This window comes from Drosophila novamexicana, unplaced genomic scaffold (assembly GCF_003285875.2).
Source record: "Drosophila novamexicana strain 15010-1031.04,08,12 unplaced genomic scaffold, DnovRS2.1 tig00000193-arrow-pilon, whole genome shotgun sequence".
NCBI classification, from domain to species: domain Eukaryota; kingdom Metazoa; phylum Arthropoda; class Insecta; order Diptera; family Drosophilidae; genus Drosophila; species Drosophila novamexicana.
Window position 1 is genome coordinate 3,059,572 of NW_020824787.1, and position 22,243 is coordinate 3,081,814.

The following is a 22,243-nucleotide window of genomic DNA, read 5'->3' on the forward strand; positions in this document are numbered from 1 at the left end:
TAGGCGTTTCTCGATTACTTGTACTTACCACCTCGGCATAGGGCGTGGCCGAAATAGTCCAAGTGCCCAGATAGATGAGCATTACGAGCAATATGGGCACCATCCACTGCAGCAGCTGCTGGTCGTTCAGCTTGATCTTATGGGCCGACTTGACGCGATATGTCAAGGACACGCTGAGAGCAAAGAAGGCACTGATTAAGAGAGAGAGAGAGAGAAAGAGGCAGGTCTCGGATCAACTCACCGCCAGGTCTTCATCAGCAGCGAGGTGTAGGTAATGCAGAAGCCCATGTGACGCGTCCACTTGGTGGCAATGCACCAGGTGGTGTCCAGGTATGGAAAAATTGCGACCATCTGTAAAATTTGAAAAAGGATATGATTTGGATTTATAACGACTCTCCCACTTTAATTAAAGGAACAGGAGCCAGGAGCTGCCACTCAAAGTGCCTTTAAGTTGACAGCGGATATGCCCGGAAGGCAGTTGACAGGCGGCTCGGTCAATGGCTGGAAAAGCCCACCTTCCTCTTTGGAAGCAATTTGAGCAAAGAGGAACTTGAGCTCGCAATATATTAATTTCATATAACATTAATCAAACTCTTGGGGTTCAAACTCCCGGATTGTGTATTGTCAAGTAGAAAACGACTTCAAAAGTGGTTCACAAAATTAACTAGTTAGTCTCAATACTGAACTAGTTCTAATTAAGTCTATTGCTAGTTCCATTTTAGCTGCAGCTACAAATTTGTCAATGCGACGTTTAAAGTGATTTACAAGTGAACTAGTTAGTTAGTCAAAACTGAACTAGCTCCAATTAAGTCTATTGCTGGTTCCATTTTAACTGCATCTACAAATTTCTTTATCATAAAAAATCACTAAATCGTTTAAATACAGCACAAATCCGTTGAAAGACAAATTAGGTAGAAGTTCTAGCTCCACTTTTTATTTTTCCCTGCGACGACCTTGGTGGTTCCTCATTGTTTGAATCTTCATTTCCACTAGGCTTGCTGCTCTTTTTTGAATCCTCATTTCCACTTTGCTTGCTGCTCCTCTTTGATCCTTCATCGCCGCTTCGCTTGCTGTTCCTTTTTGAATCCTCGTTGCCACCAAGCTTGCCGCTTCTATTGAAATCTTCATCCGCGCTACGCTTGTTGCTTCTCTTTGAATCCTCATAGTCACTCAGCTGGCTGCTCCTCTTTGAATCTTCATAATCACCTTGCTTGCTGTTCCTATTGGACTTCACGGTAGCTGCGACAGGTGCTTCCTTTAGCGATGGCCTGGTAAGCGGCGTCATGCACTGATTGCAGTCCTCCATGCCCGGAGTGTACTCCTCGATCTGTATGGTGGTCTCAAAGAAGTTGTAACGCTTGTGGATCAGCGTGGTGGCCTTTTCCAGAATGATCTGAGGATCGGCATCCTTGCTGATGGCCAAATGGGCGGAGAGCGCTATCTTATTGATGCTCAGCGCCCAGATGCGTAAATTGTGGACATGCTCGACTCCTTCGATGCTAAGGAACGTGCGCTGCACCTCGCCATAGTCCATATAATCGGGCGTGGCCTCCATGAGCACCATCAGAACATCCCTGAGGATGCGCAGCGTGACCAGCAGGACAATGAACGAGAAGACAAACGTGCAAATGGAGTCGACAAACGCCCATTCGGGCTTGAAGAAAATAATGCAGGCGGCCAGAAAGACGCCAAAGCTCTGAATTATATCGCCAACCACATGGATATATGCTGCTCTCACATTTATGTTCTCAGCAGGGTGGTCCGTGCATTGCCTGGATACTGAGACTGGCATCAGATGTTGCGCCTTGCTGGTGTCCTCAATGGCCGTCTGGTGGGAGGCATGCGTGTGCAGCCGGGGCTCCCGATTGGCCTGGGCGGACGAGTGACCGCCATGCGAATGACCATGGCCCAATTGGATTGCCATAATGAAATTGACAACAATCGCCAAGGCGGAGGTAATCAACATTATGTTGGCGTTCACATCGTGTTTGCCCGTGATCAGTCTGTCCACGGCCAGCCAGACAAGTATGCCCGTAATCACCCAGATGAAGTAGACGGAGAGCATGGCGCCAATCACCTCGGCGCGATACCAGCCAAAGTTCAAGCGCTGCGTCGAGGGGCGGGCGCTCAGATACAGGGCAAACAGCGAAATGAGGAAGCCCGCCAGATCGGTCAAGAGATGAGCGGCATCTGTGGCTATAGCCAGGCTGCGTGAGAGTATGCCGCCAATGATCTCGCAAATCATAAAGGATAGGCACAGGATGCTGGCCACGATCAGCTTGCGCCTGGCCCTCTTGTCCATGCCCTCATGACGCTCGTAGTGGCAGTGATCCCGATAGGTGGTCGTTATGTGCGAGTGGCGTCCAATGATGGTCAGGGTGCGCATCGATTCCGAGTGCTCCAGTTGGCCGGTCTTCTCCTCCTTCTCCTTGTCCCTGGCCTTATCCACTTTATCCACAACGATCACTTCGCTCGGCATGCGACTGTTCTCCGTCAAGGGATGCACCGTATCTTTGGCCAGGTTAGGCTCAGCCACAGCATCCTGTGATCCCGGAAATAGGTAACGCATCAAGTTGCTTGTCAAGGAATTCTTGTCGGGCGAATCGGCGACTTCAGCTCTGCCCTTATCCGCACCCTGTTCCTCGGCTGGCGGCATAGTTGTAGAAGGCGTAAAGCCTGGACTAGATGAAGTCTTGACAGCGCCATATGGAATAGGTGGCACCTGGCTAGCGGTAACCACCTGACGCAGCGCAGCGCCAGCCTCTTTGGGCGCACGGGCACGCACACAGCTCGAGCTGATGGTGTCGCTAATTGGCAGAGCGGAGCTTGAGGCACCAACTGCCTGGATATCTTCTGCCATGTCCTCGCTTTGAGCCACGTTTTCGGTAATTAATTGAGGTATACTTGTAGTTGGAGTCATCTCCTTATCAGCTGGCGTTTCCAGGCGAAGATTAGGAGCAATTGCATCCATAGAAATGACCCGATCACCTTTTGGGTCGGGTTCTGGCTCTGCTCTGGCAGACGCTGGCTTTTCACTTGACACGGCTCTAGCTCGTCCAAAGTGTGCAAAACGTGAAAAAAAAGTTGCTGTTGGCTGCTTTGGAGTTTTTTCGGTGCCAGCTGCTGGATTAGTTGCGGGAGCTGTTTCTTCGGGCACATTACCAACCCGATTGGCCGAGCTGCTAGCTGCGGCTGTTGCTTCATTTGTGACTGGCCTAGGTCGACCAATCGGTGGAAGTTGTGTTAAAAAGTCATCTAGCGACTGCTCTCCTGTTCCAGACGTTGGAGTTTCAGGTTCAGCTGTCCTTGCAGTCACTGACTCATCAAGATTAGTGGAGCTGCCGTCTACGTTTGTAAAAGTTGTTGGCGCTTCAGTGGGCGTAGGGTTAGCTCGTCCAAGCGGCGGAAAATTCGTTAAGAAATTGTTGGCTATCACCTCCGCAGAACCTGGAGTCGCATTTGAGATTGGCTTAGCTTTATCAGGCAGTAGGAGTTCTGTATCAACATCCGTCTTCATTGGGTCTGCTGTTTCCTCGGACGCTGGGCTGGAGTTCGGGGCTGGTTGAGCTAGTCCGAAAAATGGCAAACTGCCGACAAAGGCAGATGGTGCTGTGGTCTGCGCAGCTGTTTTGTCATCGGCAGCTTCTCCGAGAGTATCTGAACTGTTGGCCACGGGTTCAGCAGATGCTGTTCGGACTTCATTAACAGCTTTAACAGCTCGTCCGAGTATATTTATATGGCTAAGAAGTGCAGCGGATGTCTTCTCTATTAAGGAGTTCACCGTTTCTTGGGCCGCGTCTGAATAAGTTGTGTTAGTCGCAGACTCTTGAGCTAAATTGGTGTTCATTGCCTCCGCAGTCGACGCAGGATCATTTATCGCTGGTCTAGCTCTACTGAACGAAGGCGGATTTGCAAAAAAAGCGGCCGTTGCCTTCTTATCCTTCGGATCAGCAGACTCCAGCTGACCAGCTGCACTCGTGGCCACGCTCTCAGTAACTGGTTCAGTTGCGTCCTGTCTATCTCGACCAAATTGAGGTATATTATTAAAAATACTTGGCTTCTGCTCCTGTGGCCTTGGCGTTATCATGTCTTCACTGGTCGGCTGTCCATTGCCTGGCTCGTAGTTCAGAGCCCGTCGAATTGGCACCGTCAGAATGTTTATGCAGCCCGGTTGTCGTTCCTGCTCAGCTGGCTGGGTTGATGGCACGGGCTTGACTGCCTCCACCGGGGATGCCTCTTTAACTGGCGTTTGGCTGCGGATCACGAGCTCTGCTTCGTTCTGTGCCTTGGCTTCCTTCTGTGCCTTATCCTGATAATAGGATTTGGGCTTGGAGGCAGCTTCAATGCGCTGCAATCTTTGCTGCTCTTCTGGCGTTATCCGCTCCGGCAGCTCCGCTAGAGAAGTAATCTGAACGTAAGCTGGTTGCATCACATTTTTGCTTGTGTCTGACGTTTTGAGCCTGTCGGCCCAGGTGTCATTAGGCTTGGGTACCGCTTCGCTGGGCTTTTTCTTCAGCTTCTCTCCCCAAGTCTCGGATTGCTGGGGTGCTTCCGCGGTTCGCTTCTTAAGCTTATCAGCCCAAGTCTCTGACTGCTTGGATGCCTCCTCGGTGGCCTTCTTTTTGTGTATATTTGTCGAGGGCTTGGCAACTAGCTCGGTGCTGCTCTTCTTGAGTTTATCTGCCCAAGTCTCGGACCGCTTGGGAGATTCTTCGGTTCCTTTTTTCTTGAGCCTCTCTCCCCAGGTTTCCGACTGCTTGGGAACCTCGTCCTGGGCTCCCCTCAACTTCTCCGATTGCTTTGGCTGGTCGTATTGTGTCTTCTGCCTGATCTTGCGCAATGCCCTAACGTCTTTGTCGCCAGTTAGCGCAGAGGTTCCCGACTGAAGTCCCACATCGGACACAGTCTTGACCCACCTATCTTGCGTTTCTGCCGATGCGTTCTTTTTAAGATTATCCATCGGGTTTACAATATGACGTGGCTCTTCACGATGGCTCGTTCGAGTCTGCCGCGGCTCAATATCTGGTATCTTAACCATTTCACGTAGTGCGGCCTGCATGGCTGCCTCATCCTCGCTCTCGTTTTCGCTCTCGCTGGGATGGGGCAAATTTCCGCCACGCTCCGTTGTTCGTTTGTTGTCGCTCATGCTACAGATTTTATGCTCCTTTATTTTACACTCAAACAAACTCTGATTAGAAAATCAGTTACATTTATTAGTATACGATACGCTTTGAAGCTCCCAAGGCTGCCATAACAACCGCTCCCAACCCGCCCAAACAACCTCTTAACCCATTTGTTGTGCTTGCCGCTTAGTGTTACTCCTAAGTTGGCCATTGTTCTCACGGCATTTATGTGTCCGGTGGGGCTTCCATTGTCGTTTGGCTATGTTGACAGCATAATTGTAAACAATACGAGGAGAACTTGTGAATATTTAGCTAATGATTGTATACCCTTGCGTGCACGCAGAATAGATTACACTTCTATAATAAGAGAGCTAATATTTATGAAGATATTAAAAAATATCTTATAAATAATATTCCATATAGGATTCATAGTTCTAAACGTATCTTCTAAGCTGAAAATGTCGCGCTGTGCTTATCTAAGCAATCTATGTCAGCTACAAGCTGTTCTTTTCGTATGCTGTTTAACTTTTAATAACAGTGAATGTTAAGTGGCTGCGATAAAATGATATTCTGTTATTTACATTTGGTACGCTATGCTTTTTTACATCTGTTAACTATGTTTAATAAGCTGTTACTTCTATGTTAAATAGTAGACATGCTGTTATTTTAACATTTCAGCCACATAAAACTAACAGTTTAAAAGCACTTCAAGGTAAACCTATTTTATCAGTTAGCCACAATTTCATTAACCCTTTGCAGTTACAAACGTAGTATTAAAAGCTCAAATGCCGCCACACAGGCAAGTTCCTAAAAGCCGCATTTAAAAGGCCATAAACAGGAGTTTTATGTTGCGTTTGCCACAGGTGGAGCTTGCGCTGTTCGGGACGGGCTCTAACATGTGGGTCAATTGTAAATGAGACCTTTTGTCACATTAGCAGCAGCTGCCATTGTCGTCTCATTCATTCGTAATGGCCTTTGTGTGTTGCACGGCATTTAATGGGTTAAGTAGCAGGCCGAGTGAAAGGCGCACTCTCAAAATGGGTTAACAACTCACCTCCAGATACATAATGGCACAGCCGATGAGCGTGATCATCAGGAATATGGGACTGGCCACCTTGAAGACTTTGACCCGCCGATGTCGGAACAGATAGCACAGCAGCACAAATGTGCCGCAGGCGCACCCAATCGAAATGGTCAGCAGGGATATTCTGTGTGGGCAGATTAAATATATTATATAGACCATAGATGGTCTAGTCCAAACTCACCTGAATGGCCAATGATAGTTGGCCAGGCAGGGCTCGGGCCCGGTGCAGGTGTCGCAGCCGGGTGCGCAAGGCAAACACTTGAATACGTCCGTATAGTAATTGCTTATATTGTCCTGATGCTCCTGCCAGGCAATCTCCATGATGGTGCCGTTAAAGCCATCCGGATGCCGCAGCGAATAAAAGCCGCGCTTGCACAGGCATTGATAGGCGCCACGTGACCAGCTGCTGCCGGACATGGCCGCCAATATTTTGCCGCTGCTTATTGTCGGCGCCTCCGCGCTCGGCTGGCGATAGTCGCACTGCAGTCAATGGTTAATTAATTAAATCAGAGCTGCGACAATCTTGGACTTACCACCATGGAGGCGCGATGGCATTTGTGCGAGCTGTGAAACGCCTGCAAATCATTTATGGTGTCCACATCATTGGCACTTCCCAAGGCGGCGGCTGCTGCCGTGGCGCGCCGCGCCGGCTGCCTCTGCCGCATCAGCAGCTGTTGCTGGTTGCCGAAGCGATACGGCGACGCGTCGCACTGGTTGACCCGCAGCGAGGTCACATCGATGTCCACGCTGATGAAGCCGCGCAACCCGTGCCGTCCACTCGGCGGTATGGCGATGCTGTACGAGACGAGCCACTTGCTCAGCGCGCACGAGAAGTACGGGTAGGTCCACCAGCCCTTGTAGTAGTTATTCGGCGGGCTCGGCGCAAATTTCGGGGAGCGCAATGTCGGTGTGCTGCTCTCGTCATCAAACCTGTCAAAATAGGCAAAGCAAAGTTAGGCGAGAATGATTGACTAGCTGATACCCTCTACACTCTAGGGAAACACAAGGTCGTTAGCTTTCATACAAATTAAAGACAGACGTTGCCTGTTATATACACTCGCCCGGCTTGGCGATACCCATTGATTGATTCATGCCGAGAATGATTGACTAGCTGATACCCTTTACTCTCTTTCGGGTATATCTCTTATTTCAATGAAGAGACAGAAGATGCCTGTTATATACACTCGCCCGGCCTGGCGATACCCTTTGATTGATTTATACCGAGAATGATTGACTAGCTGATACCCTCTACCCTCTAGGGAAACTTGAGCTCTACAGCTCTTAAGGCAATGGAGAGACAGACGTTGATTGTTATATACACTCACTCAACTTGAAGACACCCTTTTATTATAGCCAAAGTCCATGCATACAGGGTATACATCGCAGAAAGGCAATAATTATGGTGCTTTCCACTTACCAGGGATAACTGTGAGCAGGCTTTTTGCCAATTTGCAGGCCCTCCTCCTCGTAGCGCTGCGTCTCGTGACCGCTCTTCACCCACCAGACGTAGGACTGAACCGCGCCGTTGGTTAGGTTCAAAGCTAAAATGCGTGCACCATTTATGTATTCATCCGTGAGCAAGCCCTTGGCCAGCGCATCCGAGAGCCCTATAAAAATATGTTGGCAATATTAAAGGCAAATATGTGTGTGTGTGTGTGTGTGTGTTTGAATGTGGGTCAGCGCGCAAGTGAAATGAAAATAATTTAAAATCTGCTACGGAAATGAGGAAATGAAATGCGGAAACATGGAAACGTACAACCAGACATAGTCGAATAAACAGACGGACAGCAGACATACTCATTAAAATTTCACTTACGGCGATTAATTGGTTTAACAAACGTTTCAATTTTAATTATTTCTTTATTCAGCTGCGATAAACGTGTTTTCTCTCGTTTCAATTTGGATGCATGCCAATGCGTTATTGAATAATTAACTTCTCCCTTTACCCCTTTCCCAGCGCCAGCATTTTTGCTGATAAGCACTGCGCAATTCGCCTTCGCTGATTCGCCATTCGCGTTTTTCGCCGTGATACGTCGGGGGGACGCTGATTACTTTTGCCTAATTGGAATACTATTTGCCTTGCTTTTACGGCGAAACTCAACTAACGGCCAGCTCTTTCGGCTGGTCTTCTCATTAAACTGGCGAAATTTTGTTTGTCTTTTGTTGTTTACAGTTTCGCAATTCGCCGCCGCAGCGAAAACTGTAGCTACTCATTCCATTGAGTGTTGAGTTTGGGAGTATCGATTATTTTTGCATAGTCGAAGATCGCAAAAAACATATGCAAGTTGTAAAAGGAATTTTATTGTAAAATGCAAAGTAATTAAAAATGTTGAATTCATTGTTCAAACAATATATTTGAAATGTTTAATCAGCAAATGTGCTTTTACGTATTTAATAAAAGTAAGTAACTGTCATTGCAAGTAGGTTTAATTTTATGTGTATAAACATGTAATCAATTTAAAGTCCGGGCAATGTTGTGCATTAAAATATACCCGAATGTTTAATTGCGGAAATTACAAAAATTTGCTGGTACATTTAATTTAGGCTCAACTATCATCGCGTTGCTGACCTTGAAATAGTTTTGTGCTGTGGCAAAAGCCCATTAAAAGAAACACTGAAACTGCCCTTGGTATAAAAAAATGTCGGCAGCTCCGGCAGCAATGATTAATATGCGCGACGGGTGCACAGCTACCGCGCCCCCCGCACCCCAGCACCCGCAGCCCTCTGACCAGCTTGCTCAGTGTGCAGGGTCGTTGTGGGATGGATGGAAGGGTGGATGGGTGGCAGTGCGGGATGGGGGGTCTGGTTGTCAAAAGTTAATATTTTTTCTGCCGCACTTGCCTGGGCAGCCGCATTTCTGTTTGACTTGTTCCGAGCGCTGCGAAGCGAGCGGAAACAAAAGCACAAACTGTTTACAAAGTAAACTTATTTAAATTCGATTAGCGCAACTTCCGTGGCACTTTCTCTGCGTGCCCCATTTCTTAAATATACTCTTACAGCGGGTATGATTACTCCAATTTAACTTTGTTTTCGTCGATTATAAACTAAGAGAGTCTGTGGCAATACTGAGAAAGGAATTCATTGAGGTCTGGCTAAGAAATACAATACAAATCCAGCACTTGAATTAATTTTGAATACTTGTAAAAGTATTTATGAAATAGTTAAAGAATAAACAAAATTGTTCTACAAATGAACAAAATGAACTACAATTCAATATTGCCCATTTGCCAAGGTCTTCCATAGTGTTATATTGTTATACTGTAGGGTATTTTGGCTTCGACTCTCGGAAGATTGTCCTTATTTATATATTTTGATTAGTATGTAGCATGCCTTGCCACTGCTGCTTTAGAGTTGTTTCTGCTTTGTTGCCGGCCCATAAAGCAAATACGCGGCAGACGGCGGCAAGTGTGGCAAGTTTCTTGTGCGGGCGTTGCAAGTGAGCTATGGACAGTCGTGACAGTCGTGGGCGGACGTAGTTGGTCTCACCATAAACACAACGTTCCTCAGGCCAAGTTGCGTCAAAGTGTTGCCACAAGTTCAAACATTTGCGACGGATGCGAATGTGGCAGGCAGCCTGAAATTGTGGCAGGCTAACCTTATGGTAAACAACATTAGCCAATGCCTGTCAGCCGGCTTAGACGCTCACCTAACACAGCACACACACACACACACACACACACATATACAGGCACACTCTGTTCTAGTTGTAGTCGTATGTGTTATAGCCATGCTTGTCATTCATCATCTGCGTGCGATTTCTTGCACTCGGTTCGCATCATCAATCTTTAGCTTCAGAATTTATGGCCACCGAAGAGAGTGGAGTGTGTGTGTGTGTGTGCGCCTGCTGCCAAGTGTTGCAAGTGTTTTGTGTGTAGGTGTCAGACATAAACATGCACAACTTGCACAATTGTGTCCAATTTGTTTTTGGCACAAAACTTTTGCTTAGCTCTATGTAAAATTGTCAATTATTCAACTTGCACACACCCACAAGATTTTTGGTGTGTATTTTTCCAAGGTGTGTGTGTGTGTGTGTCTTTGTTCTCGGCTGAGTAATTAAATTTACCAGACATTCGGTTTGCCAGAAAACCATTTAAATGCCATTTTTATACCCTGAACCCATTAAAAATGGGTATAAGGGTATATTGTATTTGTGCAAAATCCAAATGTATGTAACAGGCAGAAGGATGCATCTCCGACCCCATAAAGTATATATATTCTTGATCAGCACCAATAGCCGACTCGATCCTGCCATGTCCGTCTGTCTGTCCGTCCGTCCGTCCGTATGTATGAACGCAAGGATCTCAGTGCCTGCGCAGATCGAGTTTGTTTCCGATAATCGATAACTTACTCCGTGTCCAAGCAATCGTTATCGATGTCGATATCCCGTTTTTTGGGCAATTTTGGTAAATAATAAGAGCTAAAGTCACCAAACTTGACATATAGCTTCTAAAATAGAATATATATATGCATTTGATGTTGGATGAAAAGGGTTCAGGGTATCCCCTAGTCGGGAGCTCCCGACTAGAACCTCGTACTTGTTATACACTTGCAGAGGGTATTATAATTTTGTCGTGAAATGTGTAACGCATAGAAGGAGACATGTCCGACCCCATAAAGTATATATATTCTTGATCAGCATCAACAGCCGAGTCGTTATAGCCATGTCCGTCTGTCCGCTCGACCGTCTGTCCTTCTGTCTGTTTCTATACGAATTAGTCCTTCAGTTTTAAAGCTATCTTTATGAAACTTTGCAGAAGTATCTCTTTCTGTTGCACGCAGCACATATGTCAAACCCAGCTGGATCGGACCACTATATCATATAGCTGCCATAGGAACGATCGGTCGAAAATTAAGTTGTTTAGGTTAAAAAGGTAAAAATCTAAATTTTGAACCAAATCGTCAAAATGGCAAGGGGTTACATCACGTTTTTTGCCAAAATCGAAGTCGGCTCGAAAATCAAAACTTTTTTGATGATTTTTGTTGAATATCTCGGCCAAAAAATGTCCGATTTTGTAATTTTACACCTTTTTGAATTTGTACGGATCCCTACTATAAATTGTCATTCAAACATTTGAAATATCAATGGGCTAAAAAAAGTTGTTGACCAAAAACCGATTCGTTTGTAAAGTCAATGATGATTTTTTGGAATATCTCAGCCAAAAAATGCCAGATTTTGGAATTGTATACCATTTTATACTCGTAAGGATCAGTACTAACGATTGGCCTCAAAAAAATGGATATCTAAATTTTGACCAAAATTGACCAAATGGCAAGGGGTTACATCACGTTTTTTGCCAAAATCGAAGTTGGCTCGAAAATCAAAACTTTTTTGATGATTTCTTTTGAATATCTCGTGTAAATATTGTCTGAATTTTTAAATGTTATACCTTTTTCAATAAATACGGATCCCTACTATCAAATGGCATTCAAACAAATTACAAATCGGTTGGTTCAAAAAAGTTGTTGACCAAAAACCGATTCGTTTGTAAAGTCAATGATGATTTTTTGGAATATCTCAGCCAAAAAATGCCAGATTTTGGAATTGTATACCATTTTATACTCGTAAGGATCAGTACTAACGATTGGCATCAAAAAAATGGATATCTAAATTTTGACCAAAATTGACCAAATGGCAAGGGGTTACATCACGTTTTTTGCCAAAATCGAAGTTGGCTCGAAAATCAAAACTTTTTTGATGATTTCTTTTGAATATCTCGTGTAAATATTGTCTGAATTTTTAAATGTTATACCTTTTTCAATAAATACGGATCCCTGCTATCAAATGGCATTCAAACAAATTACAAATCGGTTGGTTCAAAAAAGTTGTTGACCAAAAACCGATTCGTTTGTAAAGTACACCTTTTTGATGATTTTTTTTGAGTATCTCGGCCAAATAATGTCCGATTACAACACGTTTTGTCTTCTTTTTGAACGATGACTTTTTCTAATATATTAAATATTATTTATTTCAGGTAAATACAGTCACAACTTGACAAAAGGGAGGACAGAATGAAAAAAGCTGGAAAAGACCAGACAAAGCTTACATGGGCAACGCCGGATAATACCTTCTAAGTGTAGATACATAAAATAAAAACTAAATATTCAAATGCTGTAAAACATATATCTATATATAAAACATATATCTATATTTTAAATAACTAAATAAATAATAATTAAGCAATGAAAATTCGATGTTATGAAACAAAATAAAAATATTGAAAAATAAATTAATTCTCATGTTCTTTTTGGGAGGAATTTTTTGGGCAGTTAAGGTGAGTAATTCGAAAGAGTCGCCGTTGATCTGCGCGAGATTATATCGTTTTGAAGCGACATATCTCCGCGCGGAGATTTTTGTTTTTAGAGCGGCGGGAGATATGACGTTTGAAAACGACATAACTCCAACGTTGATCATGGCGAGATTATGTCGTTTTAAAAACGACATATCTCCGCGCGAAGAGTTTCGATTTTAAAGCGGCGGGAGATATGACGTTTGAAAACGACATAACTCCAACGTTGATCCGCGCGGAGATATGACGTTTGAATACGACATAGCTCCGCCGTTCTTGGCGAGATTATGTCGTTTTGGAGCGACATATCTCCGTGCGGAGATTTTTGTTCTTAGACCGGCTGGAGATATGACGTTTGAAAACGACATAACTCCAACGTTAATCATGGCGAGATTATGTCGTTTTGGAGCGACATATCTCCGTGCGGAGATTTTTGTTCTTAGACCGGCGGGAGATATGACGTTTGAAAACGACATAACTCCAACGTTGATCATGGCGAGATTATGTCGTTTTAAAAACGACATATCTCCGCGCGAAGAGTTTCGATTTTAAAGCGGCGGGAGATATGACGTTTGAAAACGACATAACTCCAACGTTGATCCGCGCGGAGATATGACGTTTGAATACGACATAGCTCCGCCGTTCTTGGCGAGATTATGTCGTTTTGGAGCGACATATCTCCGTGCGGAGATTTTTGTTCTTAGACCGGCGGGAGATATGACGTTTGAAAACGACATAACTCCAACGTTAATCATGGCGAGATTATGTCGTTTTGGAGCGACATATCTCCGCGCGGAGATTTTCGTTTTTAGTGCGGCTGGAGATATGACGTTTGAAAACGACATAACTCCAACGTTGATCATGGCGAGAGATATGATATAATTCCGCCGTTGTCCACACCTCGCCATAATGTCGCTTTAAAACGATATAACTTCGCCGATCCTAAAACGACATACTTCCGCAGGAGTACGCTTATATATGCATATGTATGTAGGGTCATATGCATGTGTGCATTAGTAATACGTTCCCAGAGTAAAAACAAAGACATTTCAAAATGATTTTTTATTTAATTTTATTTATTCCATATTTTATTGGCTGTTTGCCATTACCAGGTGTTGGTGTTACATTTTTTTATAGTGTAAATAAAAACATTACGTATTGCATATCCGACTTATTGTTTACAGCTCAGACACTTAGGTTTAGTTTTTTCATTTAAAGAATCATAGTTCGATTTATTGTAGGCAACAAATTGGTCGAAATTCCGGAAATATTTGATTTATCGTCCCAGTCAAACAGGTTCTGCCTTGAAAGTCCTTCATTTAGCGTAACAGTGCGAGACAAAAAGCCCTGCATATCAATTTCTTCCATGTCAAAAAGAATCCATGATCTTTTGAGAGCGGTCCTGAAAACAAAAGAGAAAGTTTAAATATAGAATTTTCATTAAATTTTTAGCCAACTTACAGTTGTTTCGTCGGTGGCGAATTCGCCTTTTTTCATATTCAGCATCAATAATACACTGGAAGAGTTAAAAAAACATGCCCTTTTGCTCGAAGTTTGTTTTCAAATTGTATGCTTCGCCGATATGTATTTAGGTCCTTCCTACATGTAGAGTTAAAATGATAAATAGTTTAAAATTAAAATAAAAGTAAAAAATTAAAAACAAAATTCAAATTCGACATGAAAAATACCTTTTGACTGCTTGACACTGCTTCTCAAAATATATTCAAAACGGAGAAAACAAATTCTTGTTTAAAGCAATTGCTTGACATTGCAGTAGATTAAGGGCTTCGACAATTTTACTCTCTGGTAGGAGCGGTAAATGCAGAAATTTCATAAACAGCAAATAAGCTTGTTTATTGCTTTTAAGCATATTTTCAAAACCAGTTGATTATTTTGCATTATTATATTTGAATGATGCCACATTTAAGCAACAAATGCTGGAGTCTATATATGTAAACAAATGCTGATAGCAGAGCTCCGTTTTTCGCGTCATCAAAACAAATATAAATGGGTTTATCTAAATAATGAAATTTCAATAAATAAATTAAATTAAACAAACAAAAAAAGAAAAAAGTTACCTTCTGCTATATTTCATGTAAATTATTAAAAGTTCCTTGAAGTCCCCGAATGTGGCATCCGTTAAAAAATGCCTATTGTGCTCCGGAATATTAGACTGCATCAAAGCGATTATCTTGTCTGAAGCAAATATGCAGTACGCACAAGAACTCGATAAGTACACTTTTTTGAATAACTTTTTTGGCGTATTGCCCTTGATCATGCCAAAATTGCGATGACATTTGCGTCTTCAAAAGCTAAATGGACGGCCTATGGAGAAGTTGGAGACTTTGGTAAGAAGGAATGTCTCTTTCTTTACAGAGTGCGTTTAACACCGTCGTAGTTTATTTCAATCTTCTGTTCTCATTTACTTTCTTTTTCTAATATATTAAATATTTTTCATTTCAGGTAAATACAGTCACAACTTGTCAAAAGGGAGGACAGAAGGAAAAAAGCTGGAAAAGACCAGACAAAGCTTACTTGGGCAACGCCGGATAATACCTTCTAAGTGTAGATACATAAAATAAACACTAAATATTCAAATGCTGTAAAACATATATCTTTTTAAATAACTATATAAATAATAATTAAGCAACGAAAATTCGATGTTATGAAACAAAATAAAAATATTGAAAAATAAATAAATTCTGATGTTTTTTTATGAGGAATTTTTTGGGAGTTAAGGTGAGTAATTCGAAAGAGTCGACATAGCTTCGCCGTTGATCTGCGCGAGATTATGTTATGTTAGAAAGCAACTCTCAGCTAAAAATAGTCTGATTTTCGTTCTTAGAGCGGCGGAGATATGACGTTTGAAAACGACATAACTCCAACGTTGATCAAGGCGAGATTATGTCGTTTTGGAGCGACATATCTCCGCGCGGAGATTTTCTCATTTAGCTCTCATTTAGTTTTCCTAATTGATTGGCCAAAAAAATTAAATGAATGCAGTTTATTTAAATATAATTTTCATTACAGCAAAAATGATGTAAGGCTGCACCCTTACTTTTTTTAAAGTAGATTAAGGGCGCAAACAAAGCATATAATTTCTTTTATGGGCAACTTTTTGATTAAAAATTTGATTTAAAATTTTTAAAGTTCCAGCCTTAACGCAGACAAAAGCCCAACTTTGTTGCATAGTGTTGCTAGTTTCTTTCTACTTCGTATACATACATAAAAATGCGTAAGTATATATTCATATGCAAAGTAGAGAGAAGCTAATATTTATATATATACATATATGTACATAAATATGTAATATACAATTTTTTACAAAATTTTGTTCTTGCTTTTATTTATGTACAGACATATGCACAGGCATAAAAAAATGTATGCATACACACATATGGTATGTACATACTAAGTACGCATGTCTCCCACTAATTAAAATTTCAATATAATTTGTACTTACTCAGCGAGCACATCAGTAAATATTTGTTTGGTATTCTTATTTTGATTATTTTGGCACTTCTTTTTAATTTCGCTTATGGCACTGATTTTATTCATCTCATGGCCCTGCGGACCATGATTATGCAGCATATGCAGCTCTGTCAAGGCACACGTACATATATATACCTTGTTATACCCTGAACCCATTAAAAATGGGTATAAGGGTATATGTATTTGTGCAAATTCCAAATGTATGTAACAGGCAGAAGAAAGCATCTCCGGCCCCCAAAAAGTATATATATTCTTGATCAGCACCAATAGCCGAGTCGATCTAGCCATGTCCGTCTGTCTGTCCGTCCGTCTGTCTGTTGTCCGAACCTATAAGAGCTAGAGACTTGAAGGTGCTCCTAGTGCCTGCGCAGATCGAGTTTGTTTCCTGTATCCTGTTTTTTGGGCAATTTTGTTAAATAATAAGAGCTAGAGTCACCAAACTTGACAAATAGCTTCTAAAATAGAATATATATATGCATTTGATGTTGGATGAAGAGGGTTCAGGGTATACCCTAGTCGGGAGCTCCCGACTAGAGCCTCTTATTTGTTTATTTTTGTTTTTAGTTTTTTAATAACCAAATAACCAAAAAATTTGCTTGCATTCAGATTTGATTGGTTAAAATTGTGCGCATACTTTGTATAAATAAACCTAAATTCAATTAAAGTCTTTGATTTCTGTTTTTTTTTTCAATTAAGGAATTTTTCGTGCCATTTTTGCATATAAATAAATACCAAAATAGTTGGTAAAAATTGCATTAAACTGGTTTCCCTTTTACCACAGTTTGCATGTTTTTTTTTTTATTTTGTAACAAAAATTCGTTGAGTTTACAAAATGAAATTGATGGCAGATAAAAAATGAATATGTAAACAACATTGCACGTGATATATTTTCATAGATATTATTGTCAATAAAGTGCAACTATTGTACAAATATTCATGTGTAATAAAAAGAAACACTTCTGCTTTGAGTTTGATATGTCGCTGTACAACGTTGCGTATGCTTGTTATTCGCGTGAAATTCCCTTAACTGATTCAACAGAAATCAGAGCACACTGTCCATTTGCTTGTTTATCGTGTAAAAGTTGATGGGACACATAAAGGCGTTGCTTAAATCAGAGATGAATGAAAAGGGCACAACACAACTTCAAATTAAACAAGAAAGTGCGACAAGCCGAAGATCAAATACACTTTCAAACATGTGACTTGCGAGCTTGTAGATATGCGAGGAGAAACAAAACATATTTCAGTTTTCAACCGATTCTCTATACATATTTCTATGATATAGTAGTAATTCGATATTAATAAGATTTTGCTTACATGTAGGAGCATTGAAGATGGGTTACACATTGAATGATCAACTTAATATACCCTTTAAAAGGGCGTAAGAATACCATTATGTGTGCGACACCAAAAGGCAACCAAAAGGGGAGGTTGGCAGCAAGCGCCAGCTGCATGCGTGTTGCGTAAGGCAAAGGACGAAGGCGAGGGCAAGGGCACAGACGCTGGCAGGACGTTTGATGCGCCACAAGTGCGTCGTTGTCAGCCCCAAAGGCAGACGCAGCGCGCTGTCACGCCAAAAGCGAGGAAAACGCCCGATACGCTACCCCCATCCGCGGCCGGGTCCCAGTCAAGGGAAGCAGCAGCAGCAGCAGCAGCCTTGACAACAGGCGGTCAGAGCTATCGGTATGTAGTATATGAATACATATATATATATATATATATCTGTATATCTATCTGTATATCTATCTGTGTGTGTGTGTATAGCTGCGCAGTCAAGGACAACAGACGCACAATGAACTCATCGCACAGAGTCGCAGGATAATAACAAGAGGAAGAGGAACAGCAACAGCAACTGCTTGTTGAGTGCTGAGGCACACCAGTTGCCTTTGTGTCCTGGACAAGCGCTTGATTTGTGCGCACACTGATGCTCCTCCCGCATTCACGGAGCCCTCACCGATGTACAGCCGCCACTCCATGTCAGCTCTGAAAAGGTGCGACGTGTCAGCAAAAATCGCATAAACTGAAAGCAAATTTGCTGTCATTTGTTGTTGTTGTTGTTGCTGTTGCTGCTGTGGCGGCAAGCAACAGGATAGATGTGGATACACACACCTACATATGTAAATTTTATATAGAATTTGGCAGCATCCGCCGCCATCGTAACATCATCAACTGCTGCTCTATCTGCTGGGTCCTTGAAATTTTCATGTCTCGCATAAATTATTCGAGGGAAAAGCTTCTTGCAAATCGAATAAATTTAAGCCAATTTTTTTAGATGGAGACACCCAAAGGCTGGCACTCAAAGGATATCAATTGCCTGGCGCCCTTAAATGCTTTGATTGAGAAGCGCAAAGAAAGGCGTTGGGTTAAACAAATGCTGCTTGAAATTTATGAGTGTCATATAGACGGCCTAAACATATTTGTTGCCTTTATTTTTCATAAATAGTTAACTGGCTTGTGACAAATTATTAAATTTTCATATCAGACGAAAGGAAGCTTGTTTTTGTCCGCCATTTTTGTAAAACAGAGCAGTACTAAAATGAATTTCTTAAGAGAATTTGACACTTAAATCTTTACAAATGCAACCAACGAATAGAAAGAATTGAAATAAATTAAAGATGTATGAATATATATTCATTGCATATTTAAATATATATCACAAATATGACAAGCTTAAATTTATGTTTATTGACAAACAGTTAGATTTGACAAGAAGTTATACAAGTGATATATATATTTTAACATGTGCTAGTCAATTGTTTAGATTCTTAAAAAACTTATATTATATTTTGTCAAGTCCATAAAGAAAACTAAGCTGTGTCCCTTGATAATTAAAGGTAGTTGCTGTTGCCAACCATTTAATTGGTCAAATCGGCGTCCCAATTTCTCGGCACGCTACTTAACAAAGCCGCTAAATAAGCTAGCACATATAAATCAATATATTAATCAGACAATAACCCAAACCGATGCTTTGAAGCGTGACATACACAACAATAAGTATGTGTTTGTGAGTGCATGTATTTTGGGTAATTGCTGTGATTATGCGATACTCACCGCCATGCCGTATGATGCCCACTTCCTGGAGTATCGATGCCGCCAAATCGGCCTTTTGTCTGCTGCTCTCGAACCGCTCCGAGTTGATGGGCACCTGGAGCGGTCGATAAAGCGTGGAGATGCACAGTGTACCCAGATTTTCGGTGGCGATGTCGTGTATTGTCACCAGCGATTGCTCAATGGCCGTCTGTGTGGAAATCGAGGGAGAAAAAAGCGTTAGCTCTATTCATTACGGATATTTATAAATGCCCAAAAGGTACCAACAGCCAACCGGCACCAGCACCTGGCCAAACGGCGTACCCAAATCATTTGCTTGGTCAACATGTTGACAAACGCATTAAAAATACATTTTTGGCTAAATACATTCATGGCCCAAAAGCTGCCGCCGGGCAACAGCTTTGGCCAGCCTTTTGCCCACCTCACGTCAGCCTCGTCTTTTCATCGTTTGAGTGGAAAATTGAGTTATTGGCCGCGCTTTGTTCTACACAACTAAAAGTTGGCCAACAGCGGCTGACTTTAAATTGCCTTGCTGCTCATTGTTGGCATCAAATTGTTAAAGTGGCCCAAAACCAAGACCGGACATCTTATTGTTTTATTCTGTTTTGTTCGGTTTTGCTTTGTTTTGCCTGATGATCTCTTAAGTGCTTGAGAATGAAAATTAAAATTGAATTGCCTAGGCCCCGTGGCGGACATTAGTTAATTACTTTAATTAATTTTCATTTAATGCTAATTTGCCTTTTCCATTCTTAACTGATTTTGTCTAATCATAATTATCGAATCTATTTCTTGCAGATATTATATCTAAAAACAAGTCTTTGAACTTGGAACAGTTAGCTGTGCTTAAAATAACATTAGGAGGTTTGATTCCTAAGTCTCGTAGACTTTAAGTTAAGACTTCTTTAATAATAATCGGAGCAGCAATTTGATCAGAACTTAAATCAATATCAGATTATTACATAAAGTATAAAATAAAGAATTGCAGACAGATCGCAGACAGATTGCTGAGAGTTGTGAGTTCCTAGAGACCTCTATGACTACTTTCTGTGTGCAAATTAATTAAGTAGCCTTTAATTTTTAATCCTTAGCACTAAACTGTTCAGAAGTGGTGCTCATCAATAAAGCAGATTAGATTTCAGTTTAACTCAAGCTGCAAAGTCTAGAGCAAATTTCTAATCGATTTTCACGATTGCCGCAGGCTATCCAGCTTGTTAGGCGAAAATTGAGCTTTGGGAGAGGAGAGGGAGAGGGAGGGGCGTATTTAGTGGCAACTAAGCTCACTTAATATTCGGCCAATTAATGTACAAATACAATTAGTTGTCGTTTGAGTCTTGGCAGTCGAGGCACACCAAGCTAGGCGTTATCCGCAGCTGCAATCGCCACAATTATAGCAATTGCACTTGGCGCTAATTGCGACTAATGATGAATTATACTTAAGGCAGCCAACCACCGAACCACCCCACCACTCAACCAGCCACCCGCTACTTACACGCGTGACGATGTTGCCATCGCCGATTCGCACAAGGTTTTTAAATGGATTGCCTTGGGCTGCAGTTGCTCCTAGCCAGGAGCTGGCCATTGAGGAGGATGTTGCCGCTGCCGCAGCGATTGCTGCTGCTGTTGCTGCTGCTGCTGCTGCTGCTGCTGTTGTTGTCGCTGTTGCTGTTGCTGGCGCATTTGCTGTGCCCGTTGGGCGTGTTGCTGCTGTTGCCGTTGAAGTTGTTGCCGCTGTTGTTGAATTTGCATGCTCAACTGCCAGCAGCAGCAGCAGCATCAGCATCAATAACAACGGCGGCAATTGTTTTGTCGCCCTTACACGAATGCCAGCAACTTGTTGCTGTTGTTCTTGTTGCTGCTGCTGCTGTCGCTGACAATTGCCGCCGGATCCTGCTGCCAGCGTTTGCCATTTCTGGCGCCACTTTTCTGCATTGAGCATGCATTTCATTGTTGTTTTGCATTTGCCACTGTGCAGCTAGAAAAAAACAAGAGACAGAGCGTGCGATTAGATATACGTTATAATGCTCTTTTAATAAGCATTTCAAAAGCTTTTACTCTGCCCCCACACACAAGACAACAAGAAAATTAAAAGAAAACGTTGCCCGCCTCGCTGCAGGTTCTCGCAGTTCCTCGCCAGAAGCTGGCGCAAAAAACATGCTGGCTGTATGCATATTTAATTAGTTAAATGAATTGTCTCTTGTCGCCTCGCATTTTCGTTTCTATGAGAGCCCACTGTAATTGCAGACCTGTGTAAAACGTTCTTTTAAACACTTTCAGCAAATTACAATATCCCGAAAGGCATTTAAGTGCTGCCAAATGGACAACCTTTTTATTTAAGCTTTGGGTAGAGTTCGCCGTCGAGATATTTTGAGATATATTCGTGCAAAGGAAAGATGCTTTTTAGAGTTATTATTTTTCACTTTCATCAAATTTCATATCCAGACAGCTGTTAAAGTGTTGGTAAATGCGCAACTTATTTATTTAAGCTGTGGGTAGATTCGAGGAAGAAAAAAAGATTTTTAAAATATATTTGCATTAGCCACATAGAAATGAAAAATGTTTTATAATAATTAATTTATTACAATATTCTGACATATATTTAAGTGTTGGTAAAAGGTCAAGGTTTTTATTAAACTGTGCGTAGTGTTGGAAAAAAAGCTTTGAGATATGTTTTGTTTTCATACAAAATATACTTGTATCAGCCACATAGAAGTGAAACATGTTTTTTAGAATTATTTTTGTTCACTTTCAGCATATTAAAATATCCTGATAGGTATTTTAGTGTTGGTAAATGGGCAACTTTCTATTTCAACTGTGGGCAGAGTTGAGAGAAACTCGTTGAGATATGTTTTGAAAAATGAAAAATATTGTTTAGAATTTGAATTTTTAATTTAAATCTTAACATATTATTATGACTTTCTATATATCATTTCTAGTGTAAACACTTTATATAAAATACTATACTTGTATATCTATTTCTTCCCTCTTTGAAACATTATTAGTATATCACCCAAAACAAATGCTCACTTATCAAGTCAGCACCCAAAAATGATTAAGCAAATACACATAAATAAATTGTTAAAATATTTATTTTATATCCATTTCCGAAAGTTGGAGACAAAAAGGCAAGTCAGCAGCAATAAAGCCAGACCTCAGCTTTAAGTATCTGTGTGTGTGTGTGTGTCTACGGCGTGTGTGCTTGTGGTGTGTGT

General features: G+C 41.8%; 1 protein-coding gene and 1 long non-coding RNA gene across 2 annotated transcripts; both read right to left on the reverse strand.

Moving 5' to 3' along the window:
* Positions 1-885: 885 nt before the first annotated feature.
* LOC115759131 lies at positions 886-21,518 on the reverse strand. Its single transcript, XM_030699976.1, has 8 exons — positions 21,357-21,518; positions 20,524-21,006; positions 19,038-19,224; positions 7,625-7,814; positions 6,741-7,137; positions 6,389-6,687; positions 6,178-6,331; positions 886-5,188 (listed from the first exon to the last, which is right to left on the reverse strand). Exons 2-8 carry the CDS (start codon positions 20,977-20,979, stop codon positions 908-910), a joined length of 5,964 nt encoding a protein of 1,987 aa, XP_030555836.1. The 5' UTR covers positions 20,980-21,006; positions 21,357-21,518; the 3' UTR covers positions 886-907.
* LOC115759137 lies at positions 13,608-14,878 on the reverse strand. The gene is made up of 4 exons (XR_004017500.1): positions 14,573-14,878; positions 14,183-14,511; positions 13,956-14,093; positions 13,608-13,896 (listed from the first exon to the last, which is right to left on the reverse strand). It is a non-coding gene; the product is annotated as an uncharacterized LOC115759137 (long non-coding RNA).
* Positions 21,519-22,243: the final 725 nt, after the last annotated feature.

Coding starts and splice junctions, on each gene's coding strand:
- LOC115759131 (XM_030699976.1), bottom strand. CDS start 20,979: ATGAAATGCATGCTCAATGCAGAAAAGTGGCGCCAGAAATGGCAAACG. Junction 7,815..19,037: donor GGGCATCATACGGCATGGCG/GTGAGTATCGCA, acceptor ATATTTTTATAG/GGCTCTCGGATGCGCTGGCC. Junction 7,138..7,624: donor CCTGCTCACAGTTATCCCTG/GTAAGTGGAAAG, acceptor CTATTTTGACAG/GTTTGATGACGAGAGCAGCA.